This window comes from Ascidia mentula, chromosome 2 (genome assembly GCF_947561715.1).
Source record: "Ascidia mentula chromosome 2, kaAscMent1.1, whole genome shotgun sequence".
Classification (NCBI taxonomy): domain Eukaryota; kingdom Metazoa; phylum Chordata; class Ascidiacea; order Phlebobranchia; family Ascidiidae; genus Ascidia; species Ascidia mentula.
In genome coordinates this window covers 1,857,475-1,870,232 of record NC_138567.1, presented here as the reverse complement: position 1 = coordinate 1,870,232, position 12,758 = coordinate 1,857,475, and the positions used below count along the sequence as shown (strand labels likewise).

The 12,758-nt window shown below is 37.9% G+C and overlaps 3 protein-coding genes across 5 annotated transcripts in view; 2 read left to right on the top strand and 1 right to left on the bottom strand.

The window, feature by feature from the left end:
* Nucleotides 1-1,695, bottom strand: part of LOC145888774 (glucoside xylosyltransferase 1-like) — an 83,672-nt gene extending 81,977 nt beyond the window's left edge. For both annotated transcript variants that reach the window (XR_014399462.1, XM_082979622.1), the window contains exons 1-4: nt 1,493-1,695; nt 1,033-1,120; nt 621-743; nt 162-305 (exon numbers count right to left, since the gene is read on the bottom strand). Coding sequence is in view for 1 of the 2 variants with exons in the window: in XM_082979622.1 (XP_082835748.1) it covers nt 162-305; nt 621-743; nt 1,033-1,120; nt 1,493-1,584 (447 nt within the window). In the remaining variant the exon portion in view is untranslated. The remainder of the gene's footprint in view (nt 1-161; nt 306-620; nt 744-1,032; nt 1,121-1,492) is intronic.
* Nucleotides 1,696-3,447: 1,752 nt separating this feature from the next.
* Nucleotides 3,448-12,758, top strand: part of LOC145888770 (receptor-interacting serine/threonine-protein kinase 2-like) — a 28,900-nt gene continuing 19,589 nt past the window's right edge. The window contains exons 1-8 of one of the 2 annotated variants that reach the window (XM_082979614.1): nt 3,448-3,607; nt 3,855-4,057; nt 4,274-4,732; nt 4,883-5,127; nt 5,744-5,932; nt 7,177-7,281; nt 8,285-8,354; nt 8,483-8,616. In XM_082979614.1, the coding sequence (XP_082835740.1) occupies nt 3,581-3,607; nt 3,855-4,057; nt 4,274-4,732; nt 4,883-5,127; nt 5,744-5,932; nt 7,177-7,281; nt 8,285-8,337 (1,281 nt within the window). In that variant the 5' untranslated portion in view covers nt 3,448-3,580 and the 3' untranslated portion in view covers nt 8,338-8,354; nt 8,483-8,616. Of the gene's footprint in view, nt 3,608-3,854; nt 4,058-4,273; nt 4,733-4,882; nt 5,128-5,743; nt 5,933-7,176; nt 7,282-8,284; nt 8,355-8,482; nt 8,617-12,758 lie in introns of those variants that run through there. The other variant, XM_082979616.1, reaches the window with a different exon arrangement.
* LOC145888773 (serine/threonine-protein kinase/endoribonuclease ire-1-like) lies at nt 7,316-12,711 on the top strand. The gene is made up of 10 exons (XM_082979621.1): nt 7,316-8,621; nt 8,721-8,777; nt 8,923-9,019; nt 9,160-9,347; nt 10,263-10,395; nt 10,622-10,758; nt 10,822-10,857; nt 10,928-11,182; nt 11,813-11,977; nt 12,202-12,711. Exons 1-10 carry the CDS (start codon nt 8,526-8,528, stop codon nt 12,226-12,228), a joined length of 1,191 nt encoding a protein of 396 aa, XP_082835747.1. The 5' UTR covers nt 7,316-8,525; the 3' UTR covers nt 12,229-12,711.

Here is a 12,758-nt window from a genome sequence, read left to right as displayed (position 1 = left end):
GTTCCCATATCAGTGAGCCATACCACAGTTTTTCCAAAGACAAAGCTAAAAGCCAATCCCAATGGCAAAATACCATTCGCAATTTATAGTTTTGTTAAGATGAAAATCACAATTAAGATGAATCTTTAAAAATCTTACAGGCAGAAAAAATATGTACTTACAGGTAGAAAGAGACGGAACGACCCGCATGGTTTGTACCACTTCTTCCATTCCTTTACCAGAGTTTCCGGAAGATATTCTTCATAGTTAGCATTGTACAACTTGTACTGAAACTTCTCTTGCGAATAAACAGGCCAAGATGATATCTTGAAATAAAAGGAAACGTGTTTTTATAACAATACACTTGGGGTACCGATAGGAACGATTAAATTTAACACACAAAAAAATATTCATAATCGCTACGTCGTTCGATGGTGCAGAAACAGTTAAGAAACCCTTTTTGTAATTCTTAATACGACATATGTGCAACATATTCCTGGGTTGGCAACGTCACAACCAAGTACTTTTAAAGGCAAAGACAAACACTCGCAATTTCGCCTCAATAATTATAAATCGATTTTTCGTCTTAAATGAAGTCTTTGACTCGGGTGTTTTTGGCAAAAGACTGAGTATTTTGGTACCTCAGCCTCGAAGAGTGGTTTCATGTCGTCCTCTGTGAAGATGTGGACGTAGAGAGGAGACTTGGAGAAGAGCACGGCGGATTTTACCATGGTTACCGTCAAGTCCATGGGTTTCCGTATATCCTGAAAGAGGAGTAGTTGGAATAGTAATTTTTAGTTCCCACATGAAGCAATCCGCTCTTTGGTAATAATTCCTAATTGTTATTGTGTGACTTAGGAGATAAAGGAGATGTTGATGGTTTGTAACGCATTGTTGTGAGTTTTGCAAGAGATACAACAAGTTCAACTGCAGAGTTTCATGCAATAAAACTGTAATTCATTGAGCACACGACAAAGTAAATAAATGTAAAATGTGGATATTTTTAGGTGTTATTTCAACATCTGTTGCAAAGGTTTCAATTTATTGACTTACCCTGATACCTTGATAGTTGGGTCGCCCACACGATACCGCTACGAGATGCATCGTCTCAACCTTCTGCACAGATCGTCCGGACAAATTCCTGAAAGTATATTGCGTACTTCAACTTTACAATACACTATGCAATCATACGTTGGGATTCGCGTTCAATTAGAATAGCAATGGTTGTTACTACGAATCAAACCAACGGAAGATCCTTATCATAATGCAAGTCTAAGTCGGTGGCTTCAGTAAATGTCATAATCATTGGATGCAAGTGATTGTGAAACACCATAATGCGCTTCCTGATATAACCGGTTATAAATTCCTGCACAAGGGTGTTTTCAGTGCAATGCAATGCTATGTATGTTTTCAAAAAACTGTTTGATTTAACCAAAGTACTTGCGACCCTGGGTTCGAACCCTATTAAAGCAAAATATGCTTTGTATCGCACATGGAACATCTATAGACTTACATCAACCAATTTCCACATGTTAACCAACTTGCAACAAGAATCAACATCCACAAGATAAAGATGGTCGCCCTGGAGAATCGGCAGATTTTCATTGTAGAAACGTTTCGTCGTTTTTCAAAAGATATCAGCAAATGTATAGGCCTGTCGCCGACCAGTCATTACTATACAAGGCACATATTTACTAACACAGTTTCAAATTGCTGTAAGCATCTATGAACAAACATAGGTTTTGTCATATTTTACGTAAAGCAAACGTAGAATACACCTAAGTTGTTCACCAAGTCTAGACTTTACTCTTGACTCTGGCTACCTGATACTTAACTTAACTTTCGCGGTACTTCCGTCAGTATTTTAGAAGGGTTTGGGATTGGAGAATAGATCGATTTGCTCGCTTCACTTAACCTGAACGCCACAAAAAACACAACACAACTTTAACCCAGAAATCTGCTGCGACATTAGCCTTACTACCCAACAGAACCTGTAAGTTTCTGATCAAACTGCCTCGACCACGCACAATGAAGCGAACAACCAGCTGTAATGACACGGTTGATTGCACACCGTCTGCGTGGTTACTCACGAAATACGCCGCGGGCAATTTACAAGTAAACCCGTTATTTGTGCGAATAAAGCTTCGTGCAGAGAACGGAGCGAACCAAATCTGCTCGAACCGAAAACACAAAGATCTCTGTATTTTTCAAACACAGTTCCTAATAAATGAATCTTTCTTTTGTGCTAAGATTATTGACATATTAAGAAAAAATTAAATAAACGTTCGTGAAGACGACTCACCCCAGTATTAATTTACAAAAAATCTTGGCGGGTGCAAAGTAAAGTTCTTGTTGTTGCTACTGTCACCCAGTGGATAGCCAGCAGTCGGAGATATGGCCGCTACCTGGCGCTCAGTGAACGAGTCAAACTGCATCCATAGTTCATCGAGCGGTTTGAGGAAAATGACGTCACTATCACTGTATATTGCAGCATCGGTCACTTCCTTCAAAATCATCTGCACGACCAAATAGATAAATAAACTGATGCAAATATTTATTTGGCCTCTAAACATGGCAAAGAAACACTTAATATACAAAATTAAAAAGTATTTAACAGGCTACATCGTAATAGAGTGCTTGGCGTAGTTTTCAGAGCTATACCCTTAAAGCCGAAATTCAATGCAAATATATGAGATTGACCATCACAAGCAACTTGTAAAAAATGACCTTTCAACATTTTTAATCTCGTTAGGTAAGAAATGAGAATGTAATATTTATGTAATGGAAAAACGAGTTTATATTAACTCTTCGATTTGGTGTTATAAACATGATAGGTTTGTCTACTGTCTTGGCTGAAATCCACGAACGCAGCTTTATGGTATGTTTGTTCTTCACGGTTTAACGACCTGAGCTCGCACTCCAAACGATCGCCACGCAACACGAACCCAATGAAAGGAAGGTGAAGCTTGGTTGTTATTGTTCTTCCACAGGGGCAAAACAACCTTTGACAACAGAAAGTCTGTGACAAACGTTAGTTCCTCATTGAAACTCTTTACGTTGCTTGAGGTTGTCAAAAACGGGACAAAGGTAGCCTTCAGTAAAAGCCTAATACAGAAATAACTATAAATACATGTAGTCGATTACTCACTGCAGGTTTTTATGCCTAAATTGTGAAGAAATGATTGCACTGGTCTGTATACTGGAAAATGATAGAGTAGTTTTAGTAGAACTGGACTAGTAGTTTGAATTAACATTTTATGTCGCACATATTTACATGGCTTTTTGAATTCCTTTCACATTCTCAGGTCCGTCTGTGTTTTTTGGAATACATCAAAATACTTGCTCTTATAAAGGCGTTTCCAGACCTTATTAGGGGGGTGGTCGAAATTTTGTTGCGGTATTTTCCGATTTTACTCTTCAAATTAAGTTTAATAATGTTTATTACAAAATTCAAAATCCATTAGGAAGCATCATTCAGTATAAAGTACTGAGTTTGGATTGTAGTAAATGAATAATATTGCTGCCTTAAATAAATCTTCGCCACTGACTGGTACTTGCTTGCTTCCCTGTGGCAAAGTGGTGGTTGGATGAAATAGCAGGAATGGAAACGTCAAGTGATGAAAACAAGGTAAGAAATTAATTTTATTGTTGTGTGCAAAACTGTGTTTCTCAATTTAAGCTTTGAACAGTTTAAAAAAGTAGCCATCACTTTGATCGCTCGGCTCCAGGTCTTTGCGGTAGGCGGTCAGGGCAGGGCAACCTTGGCGCTTACCGGGTTAGGGTGACACTAAATTCGCTTGTAGCAGTATATCCAAATTAACGATAAAACTACCTTATGATGTGGGGTTTGACGCAGACTTACCCAATTGATTTAGTTAAAGGCAGTGAAGGACATTTCCTCGTTGGTTAAAGAGCATGACATCAACCGGTTTATGACTAAAAGTGGAATTGAAGACTATCTTGGTTGTGGATCTTATGGGGCTGTACGTCGATGTTCACATGAAGATATTGGAGAAATCGCGGTCAAGTGCTTTAGACTGACTGGATCTAAGGAGCAACAGAAAAAACGTTTGAAGAGGTTTGTTTTTCTCATAGTGTTGGTCTATTGACATACAGTCCACAATTGTGATGAAATGCACAAATTAGCAACGAAACCAACCACCAACTAACTTATGCAGCCTTGCTGAAAAGAAAGTAATAAATAAACCCAAGCGAATCATTCAGCACCAAGCTGTATTTGGGACCATATCACTATTATTATATGTATTCATGCATTAACATTTTTTTCGTGCAGTGTATTTAGAGAAGCGAATGTTCTTGCTTCTGTACACCACGACAACATCGTCCAAATGTTCGGTATCGTCCGCTGGGATGATTGCATTGGCATTGTGATGGAATATGTTGAAGGCGGTTTATTAAGCGATCTTCTCTTTAACAACGATAGCAAGGAGATCGCATGGCCTGTGCTTCTACGAATTTTCCACCACATTGTCTCGGGGCTCAAGCTGTTGCACAACTTCGGACATAAGAAAGCGGTCTGTCACGGCGACTTGAAGACAGAAAACGTCTTTATCACCCGCGACTTGTCGGCCAAAGTGGCGGATTTTGGTTCGGCCAATATAGCCAAAGCAACCGGTGCGTCAACGATGTCATACGAGCTTGCGCCCACTACCCAACACACACATTTCTATGCCGCTCCTGAGCTGCTGGCTGATGTGCGTAGGGAAAGAAACCCCACCATGGACATGTACAGGTGGCGTTGCAAACTTCGCGCGCAAGCAAAATTTGTATCAGTATTTTGTGTTGTGTTGTGTTGTACATTAAAATATCTTTATTTCGCTACTATAGTGGCGTATCAAGAACATATAACATGAAAACAAAAGTTACCGTATAGTTGTTGCAGCTTGGCGATGATTATGTTTGAGATGGCCGTCCGACGACGAGTTTACCACGGAGCCACTGCACCTTACCACATTATCACCAATGGGATCCAGTGTGGCTTTCTGCGACCCGAACTATCTTGGCTGAATGATGCTCAGTCATCCGTATCTCAAAACACGGTCGACAGTCAGATTTTTCAATTCTTGCACAAACAGATGATCATATGCTGGGACAAAACCCCAACGAATCGTTCCATAAGTGAACAACGTAAGATATTTTTCTATAATTTTTTTTCTATCTTCCATGTTCTTGAACACCAAAGATTTTATGATTTTCAATGTCTCTCCAAGATCCAGTTGCCTTGTTGCGAGTTCGTTTGCAAAAGTGCATGAGGTGTAGAATCGTCATCTCTTGGCGAAAGTCAGTGTGTTTCCATGTTCATTCCCGCGCCTATGAAATTAATAATCAACCAGGTCATAAACGCAGTAATATTTCATGCAATGGCATGATTGGCAGGATCGCCCCACTGCGCAGGTCCTTGCTTGGCGATCATAGCTATCGTATCGCGATCATTAGGTTTGCAGGCTTGGCAGCCCAGGCATTGCAGCCTAGCTGGATCAGCCACTTTTTCCTGACAAGTCGGAGCAAGATTTGAAAAATGCGTTATCTGATACAGTGGTAGAGATCCCCTACGTATATGTGACGGTTGCCTGGCAAAGTTGTGCGCTTGGCCAAGTCATAAATTGTCAACTTTGCTGCTGACGCAGGTCGGCCTTAATTGGAATGTTTGCGTTTTATCGTCAATGCTATGACACATATTGCTGCATTCAAAGCAGTGTTTTCGTCACATACGCGTTTCAAGGGGTTTTCAAACGTTTTGCAGTCTTTGCACTCTCAGAGGATTTGCTGAAAAAATGTGACGGCTCAAAAATGATCCTTGAGCGCGAGAAGCTGTGGAAGCAGATACAGAGTTTAAAAGGTCGCGATCATACAGATAAAGGAAAAGAAATTCCTCAAGCTGAAGTTTGCCTGAAAGAGTTTTCCCATCCCTTCCATTCGGCAGAATCTCAGAGTGAGTCGTTTTATGAGTGTTATGATTTTATGTGTGAGTGCCCTAATTTTCAAAATCTTTCATCTGTTATGTTTATCTTACCCTAAGAATTGAAGCACTTTGGGAGAAAAAGGTGCAAGTAAGATCTTACCACAAAGCTGATTAATCAGAAAAGCACAGACCCTGCGCAATACCCGCTCATTAATGAAGCTAAAATTTCACACACTGGTTACACTAAATGGGCGTCTGGCTTGATAAAAATTACGCACCTAACAACAGACAAAACCACCATCTCAATACTAACGGGTTGTTCATGTAACACTTCATATACCGCCAATCAAGAGTGCTTTAAATAAACAGCACAGATAATCAGAGGAAAGAATAAAGGAAAACATTGGTGACATGTATCATTTTTGACACATTTTAATCGTTTTAAATGGGCTTTCTATAGAAAATTTTTATCAAAATATCCCAAGGGTTTTCAAAGGCGTTACGTATAGCGTCAATAGGGGAGACCGGGGATAGCTCGGACGGTTTTTGGAAAATTGCTCATATTTTTTAGGATTATGAACCACATTCCTCAATTTTATTCTGTTGTAACTAGTAAAGCATTACTCAAAAATCAAGTTTTTTCAATAGGTCTTAAATGACACCTGAGATATCTCAGACAGTTTTTTTTTGTTAAAAAAATAACTGAACTTAAACTTGGGGCATTAGCGCATAAAATATCATTCAAGCTTTTAGGAATCGGGACGTGGCCACTTATCGCTTCGACCCTTCCATACGTCATGCATGAGTAACGCTTTTTATTTCATCCCGCCTCTGTTTATTCTCGTCTATGACCTGATAATTTTTCAAAAAATTAAAAAAGTGTTGTCTTCTCGCGATTTCTTGCCATGATCTCCGAAGTATCCACGAACACGTGACGACATAGAAATTACTAAAATATGGCCGTTTTTTTAAAGCTTACACAAAAACATCATTGGCCTATCCAAGAATAAAGCTTTTGTAAAAGTGTCTTAACAATACCTAATTGTGACCTAAAATACCTGGTCCGAGGTATCCCCGGTCTCCCCTAAAGACCAAGTGCTGTTGCCATACAAAACATAATATTCAAGCATGCATTCGCCACAGACTTTCGCTTACAGGGTCTCGATTAGTGCTGGTGGCCTTATTTTTTTCTTTCATTGCATTGGACCGAAATATAATTGCTGCAAACGAGAGTTCAAATTCAAGTAGCTGGATAACATAAAATATTTTTGCAGATATCGAGAAAATAAATCAAGACGAGGGTGTTCCCGTCACGGTCATTAGCTCAACCAGCAAGGTAGTTCAAAAGTTAGACAAAGTGAAACCTTACCCATCAACAGGTAACATAATTAGTCTAATTTCTTCGCGAGTTTAAGGGATTTAACAAAGCAACGAAGCATGTCACAAGCGCTATATTTTGTAGATGAAATTGCTCAAGTAACAAACCTATTCGAAATATTTGTAATCTTTTTACAAAAGCGTATTGCGCAATAATAAATTGCTTGGGAGTTATTCTCACGTCCAATTCCAAAACTTTTGAAAATTAAAAAAATTTTTCGATCAGGGTTTTCCAAAGCAATTAAATCCCAAAACACCCGAAGCATTTCCAAACGGGTCACGCAGATCGAAGGTCATAGTTTACGTGCTGCAATGTTGGATCAACAAATAGGTTGCAAAATGTATGCAATATAGCTAGTTGTAAAATATAACAACGACCAAAGTGGCCCCAGACGCTTTTCCAAAAAAAGCGAGCGTTTTTTGATTAGGCAGGGGATAAAATATGCTGTGGTTGAAACATGGATAATCACCTTCAGATGTTAATTGCAGTTTGCTATGACACTGGATTACCAGCAAGTTATATAACCGCTAGGAAAAAGGCAAATACAGGTCCATTAAAAAAAGATTTGCCGGTGTGACCTTTTTTTATCTAATAGGTTCTTATTGACCCTGGCCATATTGCCTCTAAAGGCAAGAAGCTAAAAGATACACATGGCACTAATTTTTGGGTTTTACCACTTCATGCAAAGACTACAATATATTTCAAAAACATCAAGTTGCTCCACCGATAATCAGTTACATTCATGCTCAAAAAAGCCATAATAGTCCATGAGAGCTGCAGACAAGGCGTACACCGGCATATTATATTTTAATAGTTTGCTATTCTATAAAATTTTTTACAGTTACCCTAAGGAAGCCTAGCTGGATAACATCAGGCGAAATGCAAGTTACTTTTTAATGTGCACGAAGAACAGACTTTTAAAATCTAAATTAGATATTACAATTAGTGTTAAATGAAAGCACAGTGGCCAGTACGGTTTTAACTTAATTGTTTTCCTGAAACAGTTGGAGGTGCCTTTAAAATTCAGTGGAAAAAAAAAATCGCCCAAGGACATTAGGGATGCGCAATTTTCAAGTTAGTTTACTTCAATTTATTTGTTGCTTATTCAAAAACCACTATCGTTAAGCCAGCAAAGTACAATTGGTTTAAGCCTAAGGCATTTTACCAAGTTTTTATGAACAGAACAAACTTGTGTTTTTCAGTTGCAACACTTCGCAAGGAAGTGGTAAATTTGCTGCCAAAGTTATGCCTGAAGCAATGTATAAAAATTATGACAATGAACTAAAACACCTACAAAAAATCCAAGATGACAAACATTTGGTCCGTTACATCGACCACTGGGTTAGTGACCGTCAAATACAGTCAACGTTGCATAAACAACGTGGCATATTTGGTTGTTACTTCTAGAAGACATTTAACAAACTTTTTGTTCCTTTTTAGATTGAACATATCAATCTTATCGTCATTCTTGAGTTTTGTGATGGAGATGTTGAAAAAGTAAAATGTTTTCACTAGAATATCATTAAACAATAACACATGTGTAACAGGCGCTTGTATTATGCCAGTATCACATTGTACTTTAACCTCACACTTATTTGTAGCCATTGTCAAAAAAGTTTAATGGAAATTTTGACGTTTTCAGTACATTCAAAACCCGAGCGATTTTGATTTGACACCAAACGACATTTCCAAACAAATGGTTGAAGGAATATACCGACTTCATACATCACATGGCATTGGTAAGATGTAAACGCTATGCAAGCATATTGCAAACAAACAGTAAATGTTAATTTCATGGAGTACATAGAAAATAGTTACCAGACTTTAATTTAATCTTGATTTCATTTTCGTTTTTAAATTCACAAACTTTTATATGCAGTTCATCGGAACATTCAACCTGCCAACTTCTTATTGAAGAGGTGCGGCAAAGAAACAATTGTAAAAGTCTGTGATTTTGGATTAAGCAAAATATATGACAATCGCATGTCAACAATGGCTCACTGGACATACGCTTTCATGGCCCCTGAAGTTCTAATAGCTATCAGGGAAAACAAAAAGATAATCCCAGTAAGAACTACAGTTCATGTGGTTGCTTTTGTTTCCAAACTGTAACTTTAGTCAAAAGTATGTTTCAAATAAACCGCAATAAATCTTGATAATGAGGAGAATGGCCCAAAATGTTGTAAACATTGTCATGCTTCATTAAAAAAAATACGTTTTGGCAAGAACTTTATTCATCATCAGTTTAAATGACGTGGTTGGTCTACCTCCCCGATTATTACATGGAGTTGACCTGACTGACGTCACAGATAAGGCTCGCGTGGGTGGTGACGTCATGTGTCACTGTTATCCGTCACACACCACTTAGAGGCTGTAAACGGAACAAAACGCACACATTTAAACGTTGAAAAGAAATAGTGGGACAGAAGTGCTGTCTACATTAGTTTGTGGTTGTTGTAGCAAGGATTTGTTGCTCGCTGAACTTAACCTTGTGAGTCGAGTTGTCAAGCACGTGTTAGCACACTTCCGACTATGGCGATCACAAGTTTTGATATGTCTGTCCAATGTAGGATTGTCCACATGAACGGGAGAGTTTGCACATTACGTAAGAGAGGGGCAGCGTCTTCTGGCGATCTTTAAATGGAAACTGCTGCGCAAGTTTGCATGGTTCATGTACCACACGCAAGACAGTTTTCTTGTTGGTGCAGTGGTTGACAAATCGTGATAATTCCTGTTCAAATCGTTGTTTGGTAGGGTGTAGGTATCGCATCCTCACCACGCATTATTTTGTGCTTTCTTCTGTGTACGTTCTTGTCCTTGTATTCATGGAGGTACACCAAACGCGTCAATTATAATGATACTGTTCTTGCCGAAACGTTCATTTAAATGAAACATGAAAATCCTAAAACAGTCTGGGTCAGATGTTTTATTCTCTGAGCAATGAATCTTGTTGCCATAAAACATAAATCGTATTTTAAACAGAAAACAGAGTCCGGCATATTTTCTCTTGGGCTGACATTGTTTTACACACTGACGAATGGTAAACATTCATTTAACTGGGAGGAACACGACATAAGAAAAAATATTAATTTGAGTATGGATGGTATGCTTGACAGTAAGTTACAATGTAGGAAGGTGAAAATACATTTTGCAAATGGCAGTATATACTGCATTGGATAAATTGTATCGTTTCGAAACATAAATCTTGGGGTAAAGGAAAAATAGCTTACAAAGAATTTGTGCTCATGGTCTATAAAGCATATTTGTATCGTTATAAAAGAATCGCTTGTGAAGGTTGACCATAACGAAATCAAAGTGATCCACCTCCTATTTTTTATTAGACTCTGAGGAACAAATTAACTCACGCAGTTTAATTTTGTGGATGTTACAACATGACGAAACAAACAGGCTAACTATTGAGGAAGTAAAATTTCATCCAATGCTTTGGACATACAGGGAGAAAGTTACCTACATTGAAGTACAACCACTATTTGATATTTTAACTGATAACATATGTTCATTGGTAAATTATTTGTTTTAGGAAGTTGTGAAAGAATTTGGCGGAATTGGAGTTAAAGTAAGTTTGTTACACAACTGTTTTTATTACTCAGCAACATTATCTCAATTCAATATCTGTCTTGTTATAGAAACCACGGCCAACTTTGTTGCCCAGCTATTTTTTTCAACCACAATCGTCTCTAAGTGAAAGTATGGAGGCGATAGAAAAATATCCCGCTTGGATGTTGGATTATAAAGCAGACCCAAAACAAATGGTTGCTTTCGTTATTAATAACGAGCATGTGGTGAAACTACTCGAACATATGGGACGTAAAAACAAAAGAGCAGAAATGATTGATCCGTGTAGATCGGTGAAAGATCTACATAGACATGTGAGAAACAAGGTAATCTGTTAAAAACTTTTCATTTGGAAACATAGACCCTATCAATGCAATAAAACATGGGCGCGGTCAGCTTACGCAATTATTGAGCAACTAACTTTGGTTCTATTGTGTAAAGGAAAGATGGGCCTTGCATTAAACCGCAATAGAAATGTTTCTGCAAACCCAATGGCGTTTTTGTTTCTCTTTTATTCAAAATATTATCTAACCGCGGTGGATCAAATGCCCCAAAGGGGTCAAAAATGCCGCTGCCTGGCAACCAATTTGGACCAGAATGCGTAAATAATGGATAGGTCATTCATAAAACCCTTGAACGATTCATTTCTCTATAAATATAACCTGAAAGTTGGAGCTGCATATAAATTCAAATATGCGGCCGATATGGAAATCCAAAAAATAGCCTGAACGGGATCATGGTCAGAATATTCTTGATTTAAATCCTGGTGTAGTAAAAAATAGAAAGGTGCTGGTTGGGGTGATTTATGGAAATGTTTCTCTACCTTTTTTAAGACTGTTTCCAACGTAATAGTTTGTGACAATCAATGAGGTGCCGACAGCGAAAATGTTGAGGAAGACAATGAGATTGATAAAGAAATCTAGTGGGTATTTATTAATCTCTGGTGCGTTTTGCAGAAACAACATGCAAAATCATATCCTTATCCAGACAGGGATATGCTTTGGTTGGGCATTGAGAAGAATTGGGAAAACTATTACAAGTATTTCACGAAACAGCATCCACAACTTTTGCTGAGAGTTTATCAAATCTTTGGAATGGATCAAGGATTGCAAGATTTTAAGGTGGGATAAATTTTGAACAAATACATTCAAAAAATGTCTACGTAGTTGATTTAAGTCATTAGGTTTGCAGGCTTGGCAGCCCAGGCACCGCAGACGATCGTTAACTGTGATCGCCAAACAAGGACCTGCGCAATGGGGCAATCCTGCCAATCATGCCATAGCATGACATATTACTGCGTAGTTAGATTAAATATTGAGTGTGTTAACATGATTTTTATGCTTAGATAATTCTCCAAGAAAATAGACCGTGAACGCGAAAACCTGGACGGCAAAATATTTGTGAAAGTTGACATGGACTTTTCGAGAAAGAAAGTTACTTTTTAGTCCATAAAAAAGTTTACTTTTCAAAACTTTGCCCAACTTTTTAAAAAAATGCATGTAAAACGGCGTCATTGTCAAACAGCGTTTAATAAAGAGCTCCTTTATCACATTCCATTTGTTTTATTGTGATTTTGTGTTTTGTTCTCGTCCTGAAATCAAATTTATAGGCTTCCATGTATAAAATATATTTTTTGTAAAATCTCAAAGCATGTTAATTTTTTGCGTTTCTTGTCATAGGATTAATTGTTTTTCATTAACATGTGTAGATATCATTCAATTATAATCAATTATTAAAGCTCTTTTGATTGTTGATCTGTCGTGTTATAATTTTTAGGTTGGTTTACTGGCATCGCAGCCAGGGCATTGCAGTCAAGCTGGGTTCAAGTAGAAAAATTATATTGTAAAAATAAAGTAATAAAATGTAACAAACAAAAAAAACGTCGAAGCACAGCATTTTTTA